The sequence below is a fragment of the Neopsephotus bourkii genome, unplaced genomic scaffold (genome assembly GCF_033783945.1).
Source record: "Neopsephotus bourkii isolate Nb327-2 ecotype Australia unplaced genomic scaffold, CSIRO-AGI_Nbou_v1 NB_1637, whole genome shotgun sequence".
In the NCBI taxonomy this organism is placed as follows: domain Eukaryota; kingdom Metazoa; phylum Chordata; class Aves; order Psittaciformes; family Psittacidae; genus Neopsephotus; species Neopsephotus bourkii.
The window spans coordinates 4,347,407-4,365,514 of record NW_026902112.1 but is presented as its reverse complement, the minus strand read 5'-3'; the positions used below and the strand labels follow the sequence as shown (position 1 = coordinate 4,365,514).

Below are 18,108 nucleotides of genomic sequence, written 5' to 3'. Positions count from 1 at the left end.
ATTTGGAGATCATAGGTATTACTAGGCTTTCCATGTAATACATCTTCTCTATTTTCTTCACTCACTACTGGAATTAGGAGTGTTTAATAGATCTATGTATCAGAGAAAGAAAACCTGGACAGTTCAAGATTTATGTTGCAGACAGTCACAGAATGAATCATAGAATAGTTAGGGTTGGAAAGTTATTTTTATTGGCACCACCATACCCAGGAACATTTCTTTACGTATAAAAAAGTAAACCCAAAACTCAATTTGTTAGTTTTAACAAATATCAGAACTCAGCAAAGCATCTTCTTGAAATGTTCTATTTTCAAGCCTCATATGTAGCACACCCTTTTATCTGTGAACTGAAAGGGTAATCTCCCTTGCCCACTAGTGATGCAAGAAAAATATTTCACGGTACAATGCGATTTTAAATAACCGAAATGATGTTATCTAAAACATAAAGATTAGCTACTGCTATTCTGAGCTAAGCCTAGAGATGTGAAATTTTCCTGTACAGCTGTAATAAACTGTACTGTTGTGGGTTTTTCTCAAAGCTCTTATTGTAGTATTGTTGAATATTGGAAGAAAGAGCTCAGAATCCACCAGCAACTCCTGCTCTAAGCCTATCTCTAAAATACCTTTAAAACTTCTTGCAAAATTACAGTCAATGTTGCCTGTTTCCAATCAGACAAAAGTCAGTTATGATATGGTATGGGCTCTGCCTTCCAGAACAAAAAGAAAGAAAACGGAAAAAAAAAAAAAACTTAAAAATATTTTAAAATACCTTTTCCTGACAGTTTCTATGGTGCAGTTAATTTAGGGAATTAGTAGTCACAAGATGGAAGATCAGAATATGAGAACTAAAAAGAGATTGTTTATAAACGTAGCAATAGCATCCAGAGGGCAAGTAAGCCACTACTAAATAACACACAGGATTTGGAAGTCTATGTAAAGCCAAGGCCACTTTTGTATTTTGGGAAGAAAAGCTCCCTGGAGCTATAAAGGACCTGTAAGTCTTTTTGCAAGGTGCTTTGCAATTTCGTCTAAACTGTTTGCTATTGGTCATTGCTGGTGACAAAAACTGTGAGCAGGATGAGTCACTAAACAATCCCTTTGTAGTCACTTCCACCCACTGCAGGCTTGCCTTTTATCTCAATTTGGCATGTGAATTATACCCCAACCAATTCCTTAATCCCAGCACTTTTTGGCAAACCATTTGATGTCTCTCCCAAATGCAAAATCCATCTATTTGCTGATATAATGTGTTGATCTGCTGGGTGTTTGATAATTATCTCTAGTTATAGCGTCTGACTTCACAAATATATTTTCTCTTTCAGTTTACTACGCACAGATATATCTCCATCATTTTCAATAAGGCTGTAGCTTAACAAGTCACCAGTTGAAATCTGCTTTAAAGTGTCCTTCAGTTTAATGCACCCCAAAATTCTGGCTGTGTTGGTCTTGTCCATGTGCTGACAAACATATGCCTCTCAGGCAAGCAACATGATGTTTCAGCATGTTCCTTGATTCAGGTAGCAGTCAGTTGTCATTTATATACATATGAATATGCATTTGTATATGTATATAAGTACACAATACATATATGTGCATATAGAAGCTGTGCAGGATCCTTCCTTTTGTTCTGTACATATACGACACTGAAAACCATTTAACTTTGGTTTGTATCTGAGGGTGTCAGGCACTGCCACTGTGCACATAACAAATTGTGTTTGCAGACTGGATTCACAATGCATCAGGGACAGAGAGTTTGAGAGGGTATCAAAGAGCATGTCTTTCACTAGCTTTTTTAAGACAAAAATTACAAATATCTGTATGTCCCAACAGTTGGTGCCACAGATTTGAAAGTCCTCTTTGGGAGTGCATTGGGCTGTTATATATAATTTTGCTGAAAGATTCTAATCCTTGAGACATAAGCTACCTGTCTCTGCAAAGTGTTTAGGATGACCCTTGTGCTATTTCCTCATTACACACATTTCATTTAAAAACACATATGAAAATGGGAACATATTTATTACGTACCAATACCAGTATCTTCCAATACCTTATCTCCTGTCTGACTCCACTATCTAGCTGACATAGAGCTGTTTAAAAGGAGAATAATTTTGTGGCATTTTCTAGCCACTGATTATAGCAGTAATATGACAAACATTATTTTGCCCAAGGTTTCTCTGAGATATTTACCATACACAAGGCAAAGAAATAACCTCTTTTTCAGGCACTGAATGTGGATATATGGCAGGAGTAACCTGCCAGGATGACAATACAATCTCTACTCTTATCTAGTCAGGTTTTATTTTTGCCTTTTTTTTTTTGCTTTCTGGAACTACAGCTTGAATACACAGCAAGGCTGGATTTTTTGTGGCGTGTACAAGCAAAAGAAGAAATCAATGAAATGAAGGAGTTAAGGGAGCACAATGAAAACATGCTACGGAATATTTTACCCAGTCACGTTGCTCGTCACTTCCTGGAGAAAGATCGGGATAATGAAGTATGTATCAGCTTTATTTATGATACTTTTGTCTGATTGGCAAAAGAAAAGCAAATATATTGGGAACTGGTTAGAGGTTAGTTCTTGATAGGATTTATTACACAATTCCTTATATTACATTTGATCAACATTAAAAAGACAGTCATGTTTTAAAGTGAAATGTTCTGCCCTTCTAGGACCACATATAAAGTGGTGTTCCCAGGTTCGAACTCACCAGTAGGAGACATATGGACCTCCTAATGCAAGTCTAGTGGAGGGCCACCATGACTGGGGGTGAGGACACGTAGCATGATGAGAGACTAGGAGAGCTGGGTGCATTTAAACTTAAGAGGAAAAGGCTGAAGGAGGATTTTGCTACTGTCTTCATCTAATGAGTGTTTTATAGAGATGACAGCAAAACTCTTCTCCAGTGTGCAGGTGGAAGGACAAGAGGCAATGACACAAGCTGCTGGAAGAAAAATCTCAGTTGGATATGAGGGGGAAAAAAACAACAGAAAAGTGGTCATTAAAGAGGGACCCTGAGAGGTTCTGAAATCTCCAGTCTTGGAGATACTAGACCCTCAACAGAACAAGGCTGTGAGACACTTGACTTGCTTTGGGTGGGAACAGTATTAGATTACTTTCATGTTGTTTCCAGCCTATGAGTCTATGAAAATCTAGTATTTCTAAAAAGGATAAGTGAATTTAACATAATGCCTTTGAAACCTTAACATAGCTGAGTGCTGTAGAAATATTATTTCATCCTTGCCAGTTATTATGGAAGAAATCTGTGCAACAGCCTGCAACAGACCTAAGCTTCTCCCATATTCAGACCCAAGAGAACATTTTCAAATTGTCTCTGAATTGTCTCTTTAGGGCAGTTAATAAAATGCCCATTTCAGAAACTTGGTTTGTGGCTATATTCTTAAAGAATATTCGTAATACACACAGAAAAGTTTGATAAGGGAATCTCTGGATGTTCCAAAGACAAAGTTTAAAGAAAGGTTGCTGAAGGGATAAAGAAAAGTTCAGAACTGGTTTCTGAAACCAGCAGTAAGTCACTTACTCGTTATCTGAAATAAGGCAAATACGTATTATAGTATCATCTGTGAATAAAGGCTATTGTGTGGTGAAACTGGGAGTTTCTCATGTAATTTTGGAATCATCTTTTATAATGAAGAGTTTGCAGATGTTGCAAGATTCAGACTGCCAGACGTATCTGTTCATTGTGCAGCAAAAAGGAATCAAGACTACCCTCTTCTGATTATACGTTTTGGAAATAGATGTAACCAGAAGAATTAGACTGTATAATGAGGGATCACTGTGTTCTGAATATATGATTTCAAATGTCACCTAGGGAAGGGCAACATAGTGAGAAGTTATAAGAAAAGGCACTTTAGAAATCTGCCTCTTAGGAATTTTACACTCTGTGGGTATTAAACACCACTCTGCACATAAGAAAATATCTGTGTGAAAGCAACCAGGTTAAAAGGCTTCATCACAAATGGAACAGACCTCAATACCAACCATGAGTGTATGCTGGCATATCTGAATTATGGATTTTCAGGGAATAAGTGTCCTTTCTTACACATTCATTCACATATGCTCACATGCATAATAATCTTCAGAAGCAAACAGATGCCCCATGGATCACTGCTGATGCTTCAATAACTTGCCACTGAATCAATTCCACCACCCCTGCTTTTTGTAAGGCAATTTCCAGAGTGACTATACTTGGGGATGATTTATGCATGAGCTGGCTGGCTGTAACATCAGTACAATCAATCAATCCTGCAGTTCATGTCTGGTTATTAAGTTAATTTCTCTGCTCTCAAAAAATGAATTCCTAAATGCGTACTGTAAGCGTTTTCTCATGGATGTATTATTTCTGTCTTGAGGCTTCTTACCAAAAATAGAAAAAAGGAGCAGCTGAAGGCTCAGTTAGTTGTTTTCTATCTTTGTGATCTGGTCAAAGATTATGGATATATATATGCTTCTCTTAGGACATATTGTTGAGTTTTCCATAAGCATCCATGAACTACCATGTGTATTTCTTTTATTCTGTACCTACAAAAGGGAATAAGAGTGTCCTTAGAATATAGCTTCCATGAACTCATAGATATTCTTCAACGAGAGGAAATGTAAGGGCAGGAAGGGAATCTATCATGGGGTTTTTTTTCTGAAGCTTTTCAGTACCTTTGAAAACTAGCAGAATTTTCCCACTTTTGCTGTAGGATGATTTGCAAAAGAATCAACAGAAGTAGCAGCATTTACAGCATAGAAAAGTACAGGGCAGGCATTCAGGATGCTTCTCTAGGGAGAATCTGGATGAAGAAAGGAGTCTGAGGTGTTCACATCAGTTGGTGTATGACATCCACCAGTAAACCCTTTTATCATGAGACCAAAGCACTAAAATTTCTGAAAGTACACGAAAAAGAGCATTGAGAAACAGCTCTTCCAGGTCAGAATGTCCTTAGAGAAGACCCAGAACAGAAATAAAAGTATCCACCATTGAGTAAAAAACAGAAGCTGAAGCTAGAAAAATGTAAAACAAAACAAAATGCATATGGTTGTGCTATATTAGGCACTAGAAAAGCCTACTAGGAGCTGTGGGGGAGCTCTGTCCTTGGCATTTTTTAAAGTTGAAGTTGGTTTTGTTTCTAAAAATGTTCTTGGCTTCAGAAAAATTACCACATTCTGGGGAGGGACTCTTCATTAGGGTCTGCAGTGGCAGGACAAGGGGTAACGGGTTAAAACTTAAACAGGGGAAGTTTACATTGGAAAAAAGGAAGAAGCTCTTTACTGTGAGGGTGGTGGCTGGAATGGGCTGCTCAGGGAAGTTTTGAATGCTCCATCCCTGGTGGTGTTCAAGGCCAGGTTGGACAGAGCTGTGGGTGACAGGGTTTAGTGTGAGGTGTCCCTGCCTATGGCAGGGGGGATGGAACTGGATGATCTTAAGGTTCTTTCCAACGCTAACTATTCTATGATTCTCACATATATAATGAGAAGAACCCATGTCATTCAGTACCAATGATTTATATGAATAACATAAGTGGAAGCATATCCCAGAGCATACTTTGTCCTCTTGTTTCTGACCTTTATAATCTGTTCTCCGTTCCCAGGGAGTCCATTGTCATCCTCACTTCTGTTTTTCCCTCATTTCAAACTCTAATAGCAGGAAATTCTCCCCGAGCCAGGCAACCAAATAGCTCCATAGTCACCTTAGGAGAATCACACTTTACCACAGGATAAGGACTCTCTGAAAACCTTGAATAAAGGAACTTGCATAGAGCTGCAGTAGTGTGAAGTATAAATTACATACCAGAAAACGTGGCCACTGAAAGGACCTTTTACAAAGAGGTCACATGAGACATTTTAAATGGACTGATTCTTGAAAATTACCACATTTAGAAATATATTGTCAACTGCAAACATTTGTGAGACAGACTTAAGCACTAACAAATCACAAGCACTAGGTTCCTTGTATTTGCCTAACAGTGTATGATTCTCTGGTATTCACACTTCCAATTGCATCCTTCATTTCTTCAAGTGGTTCCCATAAAAACAAAACATGAAAAATTCTGTTTCCTTTTTGTTGGTGTAGCTTCCTGACCTCTGAAGCAGAAAGAGCAGAGCAGGCTTTCAAAGAAAGAGCAAACCCTTCATATAATCTGTGATAAAAATGTGAAAGCTGTCAGCCTCCTCCTGTTTAAATAGGCTAAAAATATACTAATGGTAACCTCCAGTATTAAGGTATCTAAGAAACCAATTACATTCTCCTCCCTTTACTACCACTTCAACTCTTTTTTCTTCATTGTTCTTTTAGGAATTATACTCTCAGTCCTATGATGCAGTTGGTGTGATGTTTGCTTCTATTCCTGGATTTGCTGACTTTTACTCCCAGACTGAGATGAATAACCAAGGAGTAGAATGCCTGCGTTTGCTGAATGAAATCATAGCAGACTTTGATGAGGTAATACCAGCTACTAGAGAAAATCTGATATTGCTTAAATGATGAGCTCCCAAATCATAAATATGTCATCCAAAATTATCAACTTTAGTAACTATTCTGCTTCCAATAAATGTCTGATATTTTTATTCCAATTATAGCTATTTAGCTTTTTTGCACTTAGTCTTGTCAAACTTTGGTCTTAATGACCTTGTGGAATAGAGACTGAAGTCAACAGTTACTTAAGTGTAAACACATATAAATAAAAGCATAGTGCTCTAGTGTAGCTAGAAGTAGAATACGTCTTAGTTCGAAGAAAGGTTGAAGATATTTGCAACCGTTCTGGAAAGTAGTGTTCTAAAGATCCAAACAGATAAAAAACTTGTTTTGGAAGACACTGGTTGAGTGGACTCAAAGAATATAAAAGGTAAAATAGTGTCAAGTTAAATGTGAAGCACGCAGCTCAGAAGCAAATGCTGAGTAGAGAGTGAAAGGTGGTGACGTATTAACTGAGGTGACTTGTCTGGTCAGGTATGTTCTACAGAGGTAAATGACATAAAGTTGTTTGCTTTACTGAGGAATTCAGAGATAAAGGGAGATTTAGGAAAGGACATCCCTTTAAGAAAGGAGGGGTAAGATGAATAGAAGAAAAGTCAGATCCTCAATGTAGCTGTTGCTAGGTGAAAGCAAGGAAAACCTGGAAAGTGAAGTCAGCAGCAAGTTACATATTTGGTACTGCATCTCTACCAGCTAGTTAGTAAGGAAGCTTAAACAGGTGGTATAATGTCCTGCAATGAGCCTAAGAGGAATTAAAAAAGGGGACATAACCTATGCACTGCAACAGTTTTCAGGAGTGTGTAGCCCTATTGAGCTCCCCAAGTGATAGAAGTAGAATCTGAGCCACCCTTACTCAGCAGTGAGATTGGATCTGTTTGCCAGACTAGATTGGTCCAGAAAGAAAAGAGGAGAGGAAAGGGGGAGGTCACACTGATATCATTGGTCTGTGACTCCAGTTTTGGAGGGGTTATTTTAAAAGAAAATGGAAAAAAGACATCCTTTTCAGAATTATGCTGGGGAAGGCAAAATTATCACTGAACTGGACAACAGGGGAGAGGGCACGTGGATAGCACAAAATCATCGAGAAACAATAAAAAATCCTACCCAATAAACCATGTTCTGTTTAATCTCTATTTATCCCTAGGGATTTTTTGAAGTTGGTTCTGTGTTGTGATAGACTATCAACTGCAGAGTTGATGAGTGTATTCTCAGCTTAAAATTAAGATGCAATTCAAGAAAACAGAATTTGTTCCCTTAAAAGGAGCTGGATCTCGATCTCACATCCCACACGGACTATGTAACCATGGAGCAATTGTTTTAAACAGAGAAAGGCAAAAACTCCACCTAGGTTGTGATCTGTAAAATAAGAACGTCTTTTACCACTTTGGCTCACAAACTAAAAAGCATTATCAGAATGCAAAAGGCCAAGTTTCTGAAAGAAGAAGGCATACTTAGTCTTTTCATCTTTCAGTTTAATCTGGACCAGGATTCTGTCCATAGATTAAGCATACAGAAAACTTTTTGCAGAAAACTGAAGCCTTGGCAGAGTTCAGACCTCTCCAGGGTTTAGAAAACAGCTTGATTAAGATTTGAGAATCAGTGTCTCTTTTATTATTATTTGTTCAGTTTTACCTCAGCCCTACTTTAAACAGACCTACTTCAAAAGATTTCTTGGGAAATCTAGCCTAGAGGTTTTCTGGTTGGTTGGTTTTCTGTGCTTTAAAGAGCAATTATCTCCAAGGGCTTCAGAGAACTGTACTGGAGGAAAAGATGCAAGTGGAAGGCATATGACTGAGAAAAAGAGATTAGGGAAAAAAACCTTATTCTTTATATTAATTATCATTCCATCCTATGCAGCAAGTAATCTAAGGCCTCTCACAAGTTTTGAAGCATTTATTTTCCATTTTCTCCCCTGGTGGAAGTTACGTTATATTCATTTCATAATTGTGAAACAAAGGCACAAAAGGGTTGTCTAATTTCCTGCCTTTTTATTAAAAACAATGAGACCTATTCCCATGCCAGAAGGTAGAACCTAAATATGAACCCAGATGAGGGTGTTAACTGCACTTTCATCCTTCTTCATCCTGGGCAATCTTCAGGGGGAATGTTTATAGATTAGCAGCTCATAAATAATGGACCAGGGCTAAGATAACATACAATTGGTCAGATACTAAAATTACTAGTGAGAAACAGAAGAATTCACACGGATGCATCCCTGTTCATTTTAATAGAAAACAAAACTACTCTCCTGTGGGAAAAGCTTCGCCACCTGCTAAGCTCCTGCACTGCTTTCCCTATAGGTATTAATACCTGCTTCTTAACCCTGAGATCTTGCACAGCTGTCAGCAGGCCTCTTGATTAATAGTTTTGTTTTTCTTTCCAGATCTGATTAAAATGATTAAGGCTCAAACTTAATGTGAAGCTTATTGCTATGAATTAATCTAAGATATTTTGTCATGCATGTACATGCAATCCTCACAACAAAATTCCTTTGCTGTTGTGGCGATTACTAAAGACAAGGTTTTCAACAAATGCCTAACACAATATTACATTCAAGACCCTAACACATGCTCTGTAATTAATACAGGACTTAATTTTGGACCTTATTATACCTCAGACATATTTAGTTGAATAATAGATACGTTCTTGCTACAGGCAGTAAATGAAATTATGTGATCCCCTGCTGACTGCTAACCTACTTCCAGATTGGCCATGCCATTAGTTTATTCTGTCTAAGCAATCTCAAAGGTGAAATGTTAGAGAGACAAAGTCAGTCAAACAAAAAGCAGTGAATGGTGAAATAGATACTGCCATCAAAAACTTCAGGGGGTAGGAGCCCACAGAGGACTCAAACTGTGATTGGGTCTTTCTTAAGGAGCTGGGAGAACATGGAGCAAAAGCAGGCCTTGGTAGGTGACGGATCCTTCTCAAAGCACAGCGTTACTCGGAGCTTTTGTTTGGGTTTGTTTTATTTTGTTTCTCTGATGTCTCACAAATCTGCTTTTTACACTGGCAAAAGGATTTTTTTAATTTAATTTGACATATAGCATCATTATAGAATACAGTTATAGATAGCTTCTTATTTTGTACCCAAGCACATAGATGCTTACAGGAGCAGTCCATTCATCAAAACTAAATATAACTATTGCATATGTACTTTTATACCTACCCATTTTTTCTATAACTATATTCTTGAGACATATACATTCTTAGAGATGTTGCACAAAAAAAAAATAAATATACTGGAACATTTTTCCTAAAAATTATGAATCTGTAAGGATTTTTTTTAATGTAATGTTCTTTCTAGACTTTTTACTCTATCATTAATGTACCTTAGTGATGTTACAGTTGGGATTTGTGCTTTACTAAGAGCTTTCTAGTTCATGGGCTCTTCTTTCCCCAATTTTCTTTATCTTGCAGTGATTTACGTGGTGTTTATGACGACATATTTTAATATATTATGTTGTCACTAATAGAGGTTTCAACAGAATGCAGGATCCTGCTTTCAGACTTTGCTGATTACTTCTCAATTGTGTGTCATGTCCTGAAACATTCTCTTTTGTACTACTTTGTACATGTTTCATTGTACGTGTATATCGCAGGGTCTGACCTCCCTAAAACCTTGGCTGTTCATGGAATGTGATATCAAGCCATTAGTTGCTTTTCTAAGCAACTTTTCTAAACAACTTTCACATTGTAGTGTTTGAAAATGTTCTTGGACTAGCTTGTCAAATTAGCAAACCTATTTAAATGTTGTAACAAACTGCAGCTGATATAAGACTGACTTGGAATATCTTTTCCTAATATCAAAATCTGTCATCCTGTCATACTGTGAAGAAAGTAAATGGTAAATAAACCATTACCTGAAGAAGGAAAGAAGCTAGCTAACAGACAAAGATAAAGCAGGTTAAAAATAGAGATTTTGAAACAACAGTGAATGAGAATATATAACTTGAGATTTTTTCCTCTAAATTTACTCACAGCCAATAAGTTCATTCTCTCTTAAAAAGAGTAATTTTAGATATTTATCATACATTTTAAATTACTGTGCTGTTTGCTTCCAGCAACCATCTGGAAAATAAAATATGGTCTGTTTTTAACCAAGACCATTTTCTCCCTTTGCCCCCACACCTGGTGCTCTCAGACTGCTCACAAAAGCAGAGTTATAAGAAATTATATTTTTCTTTAAGAGAACAGTTGGAAAAGCTGCTAACGTAGGAAGAAAATGTAGATAATGGGCTTTTCTGGCAGTTTGAAGAAAAATGAGAAGCAGGTCAAGTTTTTGGACTTTCCTGACTTGGAAGGGAGCTATTAACCATATGGCTTTGTATTCCCTGCTCACAATGCTATGCAGCCTCCCATTAGAGACAGATGGTGCGATATCTGCACACGAACAGCAAAGGTTCCAAGACCCTGACGCTCCAGCTGACGTACACTGTGGTTAGTTCAATGGCTTGGGATATTTCATGTTATGCCTTTGGTATGTTTCTCCCTTTGAATGAAACAATCCTTTTAGGTTTTAATTGACAGGAAATTCAAACCCACACGATGGGAAAAGGGGAGCATGACAGTGTATAAAAAAGGAGGAAATGCTTCACTAAATTTTTGCCTGACCACAGCAAGATTTTTTTTCATTCAAATCCCAACTAAGTTGAACCTTTAGAACTGAGAGTTTGAAATTCTTCTCTATGAACTCCTCTTTCCTTTCAGGACTACCTAACCATATTGGCACCTAAATTTATGAGATGCTGTACTGTTTATCATGAAGCATTTGGGTATGAACACCAGCAAACACTTTCTTAAAGCCTGTGATGAGATGATATGTACCCATATCCCACATAAAGCTCTGTTATCATTCACTGATTCATAATCTAAACTCCGCTTAGGTCTTTCAAGGACTGTAAGGCTCTGGCTTCTGTTTCATGGAAAGCCCAAGATACACTGAATACAGACTTGAAATAGGGACCAAACTGTCACTCCCACTCCAGTCATTGCTTTAGTCACTAGACTAAATTTATTCTTCCTCTTGCAGATTCTCAAGCTTACAAGTCCTTTATGCCTATTTAGCACCTATAGTTATCCCAAGTAGATACTAGGGTTTACCACTTCCCATTGGCTACCTGTGTTTCTTGTAGAAGGGGAAAATATGAGACAAAAGTGCAGACTGAAAGACCCAATTGACATACCGCTGTTAGGTCTGACAGCAAGTATAGGAAAGCATGGGATACAGAAGAACATGGTCTCTCATAGAAGTCTTTTGCATGGAACTTTGTTTTTTTATCCATGGACTGTGCAAGATGGTTAAAATGGTTGATTTAAGTGGACTGAATTCCCTTTAACACTGGTTTTGTCACCTGAATTGTTGCTGCACTTCATTTGCAAACTGCGTTCCTCCAAAAGAGATTTAAAAAAACTCTTAAGTCATCAAGTCCTTTTATGTCCATACACACATACACAAAAAGTCTTTCTTCACTAATTTTCAATAGTTATAGGGCTCATCTGTATTTTGGTTAGGCTGGAATATGCATGTCTTATATTATCCATTATATAATTTAGCAAACAGCTTTACAGAACACAGCAGAACTTAGTTTGAATGCTTTCTGTGGGTAAATGATTTGCAACGGAGCTCAGTGCACCCCAGAATAAACTCTGCATCATGACCAACTGGAAGATACCATGAGTGTAATGATTCATTTCAATATCTGTAGAGCATTTTGAACTAAGAATTACAGTAGTAAAAGTGTTTTTTTACATATGTATTAGTTACTAGGTGAAGAAAGATTTCAAGATATTGAAAAAATTAAGACGATTGGCAGCACATACATGGCCGTGTCAGGATTATCACCTGAAAAACAGGTAAGAGAATGGTTTTCTTTAAGAAGCAGAGCTCTGTTGTGTCTGACCATTCATATTAGAGAATATTAATGTTATCTTTATGATGTTCACAGAATTGTGTTTGTTAAAATAAAATAGACAATCTGGGGCTTCTGGCAAACAACAGTTGCACTTCTTGATGAACAGAAATGCCATCTTATGTTCAGAACAAGAAACATACGGATTCTTTCCTCAAATTTAGGATTATAAGACAGAAAAAAAAATATTTCATTTCAATCACACTGATGTGAATCTAGAACAGGTCTTTGGACATACTCTAAGGTTACCACTGTAACAGACTGGAATCTGGCTGATAGCCTCCAAAAATCTATGAAGATAGAGGATCTATTAACTGACAGCACACATGCGCAAGGTTAAGATTGGATTTATACATTTTTGTGATTATGTAGCTGTATATCTACAGACAGATGTGTCTACTAGAAATCATAAAGAAAACAGACCCATCAATTTCACTGAAGAACATCATGAAGCCAGATGCATGCACACTGCCCTCACTTGCAGGGGTACGAACCAAGCTGAGGGTAAAATCAGCCACAGAGGACACATGCACATTCACAGCCATAAGCCTCGGATAAGTCAGATGAGAGAAATCTGTTCATAATTACACCCAAGAATATGCTTGGAAGCAGGGTCTCCAAAGGAGTAAGGCAAGGCTCTAAAACACATCCATCGAGAAGTCGGCTGTTGCTGAAATCTGCCTTTCTTGGTAACCAGTGCCTCTCCCAAAGGAAAAGCACCACAAAAAACAGTGTGCTGCCCCAGACCAATCACAGAGTGGGAATCAGATTTCCCCAGGTTGATTCCAACTGCCAGTAAAGAAGAAGTCAGATTAGTGTGAGCCTTATAAACTAGAAAATTTCCATTGTTTGTTTAGAATTCATTATGAAACATGTGGAGTATAACTGGCTGAGCATCTCCCACCTACAGAGTAACAAGAGGTGCTGACACCTAGAAACCCACAAAACAAGACAATCATGAGATTTTTGTTTGTTTCAACTCAAAATGCCTCTGTGTATATACGAGCAAAGAAGGACTAACATCAGAGAGGTAGCTGGTTGTATCTGCACAGCTCCTAACCACTTCTTTTGACTCAATGTGGGTAAAAATGCAAAGGGAGTAAATCTTTAATGCATTTCCAAGACTGATTAACTCATCCTTTTTCTTGAACTATAATAGCCTCATGGAATTTTTATGTATGCTTCAAATATAATAATCTTCATACGTACATGTCTATCACCTTGTCAGCATTTAAGAGGTGAGGGCTGCTGATGGAGATTGGCATGTTGTGAACTGAATGAAGCTGAGGACAGGGACTGAGCACAGTGTGAACAGAACAGGGTGGTGATGCCAGGGAGATCATAGAATCATAGAACACTTAGGGTTGGAAAGCACCTTAAGATCATCTAGTTCCAGCCCCCTGCTGTGGTTATGTTCAGTACTAAACATTAAGGTTGAGAAAAATTGCAAAGGGCTGGACTGTATTACATAGGGTGGGACTGGCAATTCTCTGTTCCTATGGACTGGAAATTTGTTTGATGAAAGAATTACCTGGCTTCAGAATAGATGAAATGAAATCATGGCACTGTTGGGCCAAAACCACAGCTGTTCTTAACTCCACTGCCTACTCAGAGAAACAATTAAGGAGTTCTCTTTTTTCCCTTGAGAGTCCTTGCCCCGTCATCTGTTCTGTTGGTGATCAAAACCTACTCCTGGTCCCCATCTGTATATCAACTGCCCTGTAGGAATGGAAATGGAGGGAAAAAAGCAGGGAGTGACTTGACTGCTCTAAGCAGAGGTGATTAATGAGCTACAGAATGGCTTTTCCTCTGCCACTTAACCCGTCCCAGATTGCCTGGGTTGCCCAATTGTTCCTGCCACTAGCCCATCACTCTGAGCACTGGAACTGAGTGTTTTTCCTGGGCACAGTTTCAGCAAAGGGAAATTACATTTTTCACTCCTTTTGCTTATGTGGGTTACCCTAGTTCTCACTAGTTTTTGTCCCTTGCATCTGAGCTATCTCAATCCTCTCTAAACTTCCTTTTTCAGCCTTACAAAGGTTTCATATGCCTTATTAATTTCCATGATTGCCTGTCAGATTATTGACAGGAAATTACTTCCTTTTGTACACTAAGCTTTTCTGTATCCAGGTATACAAGTGTTGTAACATAGATGGGAAGCATTACCATTAATGATATTCTACCTCTCTTGGGTCTAGAGTGTTGAGACTGTTCTTACAAATTCCAAGTTCAGATACTTGATAAGGATGGGTGGGAGCTGGGCAAATGAAAAACTTCTAAAACTTTGCTTCATAAATTACTCCTCAGCAATGTGAAGACAAATGGGGGCATTTGTGTGCTCTGGCTGACTTCTCCATAGCTCTGAATGAAAGCATACAGGAGATCAACAAGCATTCATTTAACAACTTTGAACTCCGTATTGGTAAGCACAGTTCAAACATGAGAATTAAAATGGGGTTTTGACTGCAAGGATCCAACTCCATAAGTGCCCCCCAGAAGCACTGCAAAGACATGTACAATTTAAGAGAATCCAAATACGCTATTCTCTGTTTTGAAACTGCCTTAATTCCAGGCATATTTAGAAACAAGAAATGCTGTGTTTGCAGAATATGGGTGCTGATTTGGGGACTGTAGGAGTTCTAAGTTTTAGTGACTTGTGAATGAGTAGCATGATTAAGCTACCGTCTTTAGCAAGGCTGGCAAAGATCCCATAGATACAACACAAAAAGTGAAGTGGGAGCCCAAACTTAACCCCAGCTTGATACGTGATTGCACAGTCTCTAACTAATCTCCCAGTCTTAGAATCTTTTTCAGTAAAGGGGTAATAGTAACTTTTCCTAAACATTGTGTATAGTACTGAATTCCAGTTCTGCCCTGTTCAGTGTCAGCAGCTCTGAATTGCTGTGGTGGGGAAGCTATTATCTGGGATGGGATATTCTGGATGGCTAGTAGGGTGGGACATGAATAGATGGCCTGAATATATGGTACGTAGCAGCAGTAAATCTGATGGCTTCTCATGTTGACCGGATCAGTGGCCAAAAACAAAAAAGCCACCTGCTTGACTGTATAGAACCAATAAGTTTTCCTTCAACAAGAGCATACCCAGAGAGATCCTTCCAGACAGATCTTTCTTACTCCATAAGCACCAGTTTGAAGGAGCTTTGGCAATAATGGGAAGAATACAGGTGATACAGAAGCACTGTGGTTGCTGTGGATATCACTTTTCATGTTTTACAGCTTTTCTGGCTTCTTTTTTTTACTTTCTTTGTATACACACCTCTTCCATAAGCTTAGAGATAAATGTATCTGAACCAGGCTTCATCTGCTTCTTAAGTGCAAATATGTTTTTTAGCAATTCTTGTCTAACTGGCTATCTCTTCTCATTTTTATTTTATTGTATCTGTAATAGGGATTAGCCATGGCTCTGTCGTAGCTGGAGTTATCGGTGCTAAGAAACCTCAATATGATATCTGGGGCAAAACGGTTAATTTAGCAAGTCGAATGGACAGCACAGGTGTTAGTGACAGAATACAAGTGCCTGAAGAAACGTATCTGATCCTGAAGGACCGGGGATTTGCCTTCGACTACAGAGGAGAGATTTATGTCAAAGGTATCAGTGAACAGGAAGGAAAAATCAAAACATATTTTCTTCTAGGAAGAGTTCAACCAAATCCTTTAATCTTACAACCAAGAAAACTGACTGGACAGTATTCATTAGCAGCCGTTGTATTAGGACTTGTACAGTCTCTTAACAGGCAAAAACAGAAGCAAATCCTTAATGAGAACAATAACTCTGGAATCATAAAAGGACATTACAACCGGAGGACTTTGCTTACTCCTGGTGGATCTGAGGCAGCAGCCCAGGCAGAGGGGGCTGATAAAACTGAATTGCCATAATCAGTATTTTGTTTGTGTTCTTTTTTTTGTATTTCTTTTATATATAAAAATAAATATACAAATAAAAAGGGTTTAATTTTTTTTAGAAGAAGTGTGATTATTTTCTGCTGTAATGTTTCAATGAGATTCAAATTCCTACATTTTAATAAATGGTGCCAAAATCTCTCTCCACCTATCTCACTCCCACCCCCCCCCAACCCCTGCTGTGATTCTAACATCTAAGCTAATTGCCCAGTCTCCATAAAAGCCAGGGAAAAGCTAGTCAGTACAAAGGATTTTAAGGTCTGCTATATGCCCAGATGTATCTTTGAATAGAAGACATGAATCTCACCTTAAATCCCTGATTCCATTGAGTCCACTGGATATAGGCTCTTAAAATAGCCTAAGGTGTCCTCCTTACAAATGTGTGACTGTTCTGTGGACATAAAATTCATGTTGATACCGACTTGACCTCTTGTACCCAAGCCAGGAGGACCAGGCTCTACTGTAAGCACTATGTCATATCTGTCAGTCCCATTTGGAGGGTTCAAATGCATTATGTGTCTTGACCAGCACAAGACATGTACAAACAGATGACAGAATCACACCCTGAAAGACAAGTCTGAAGCCTAGAGCTGAGTCCAATGAAGGTACTAATCAAATTCTCCAGAGTCACTGTCCAAAGTTTAGCTCTTAAACCCTTCACCAGTCTGAGCTCTCATTAAAACAAGAATCAGGTAAAGCTGTAAAATGAGTATGTGCTAAAGTACAAAAGCTCACCACTAATTCCTGCTCAGTTGCCTCAAGAGGAAGAGAGGCCAAGATGGGGTACACCCCAAAGTATTAGTGTGCCACAACAGAAGCAGTCCTGCTGGGATGCTAAACTGGCACACCTAGGTGCTACAAACCCTGTGTCAAAAGGAGGATAACTTTTTGAGTGAAGGTTAATCAACTTCACCTTGAAAGTGGTAAATGTATATCACAGTGCCATGATTCATTGTGACCTGCAAAGTGCACAAATGAACCTCTTATCAAGTCTGTATGCTCAAATGAGATGGGCTTATTTCAGTAAATATTTTCTTTAAAGTAAATCACAGATGGAAGCAGCAGAACCTGTAATTACACAACAATCCCCAGATAAACTCCACACAACTAATAGAGTGCAACATATGGATTATTCCTAAATACAGGCCTTGCTTTTTTCAGGCTGTTACCTAGTCCTTAATGAAAATTGGGGGTTCTTGGGAGCATCACCACTGGATCAGATACATTGTCAAAAGATGGACAATATGGTTAGGAAATCTCAAGTTTCATATTTTCAGACATTATTTTTTGCTAAGAAAAAAGTCACCAAAACAGGAAAGTGTGTAATTGTAAGAAGATAAAAATAATGATTTTCATTGTAAAATAACCCGATGGATTGGTTTGTGAGGTCAAATGTAATCAGATGAGTTCTGCCTTCAGCAACGTAAAATAATAAAAATGCCCAAGTAAATTCCACACAAAATTTTATCACAGAAAAATAGGTCTGAACACAGAGACCAAAGAGATTCTGAAATTATGCAGTCATAGAATGGTTTGTGTTTGAACAGACCTTGAAGGTCATCTATTTCCAACCCCCCTGCCTTCCACTTGACTAGGTTGCATCAAGCCCCATCCTACATGGCCTTGAACATTGCCGGGCATGGGGTAGCCACAATTTTGTGGAGCAAACCTGTTCCACTGCCTTACCTGGGGGGCACTGTTAGTGACCAATCGGCAACTAGATGTGATACCATTCACAGCTGGTCTTGGGGCTCGGCCATCCAGCCAGTGTCCAGCCCAGGGAAGAATACACCTCT

The 18,108-nt window shown here is 38.4% G+C and overlaps 1 protein-coding gene across 2 annotated transcripts in view; it reads left to right on the top strand.

Moving 5' to 3' along the window:
- Positions 1-16,379, top strand: part of ADCY8 (adenylate cyclase 8) — a 122,476-nt gene extending 106,097 nt beyond the window's left edge. For both annotated transcript variants that reach the window (XM_061374091.1, XM_061374090.1), the window contains 5 exons: positions 2,336-2,494; positions 6,300-6,446; positions 12,243-12,335; positions 14,699-14,813; positions 15,801-16,379. In XM_061374091.1, the coding sequence (XP_061230075.1) occupies positions 2,336-2,494; positions 6,300-6,446; positions 12,243-12,335; positions 14,699-14,813; positions 15,801-16,288 (1,002 nt within the window). In that variant the 3' untranslated portion in view covers positions 16,289-16,379. The remainder of the gene's footprint in view (positions 1-2,335; positions 2,495-6,299; positions 6,447-12,242; positions 12,336-14,698; positions 14,814-15,800) is intronic.
- The last annotated feature ends 1,729 nt before the right edge of the window (positions 16,380-18,108 follow it).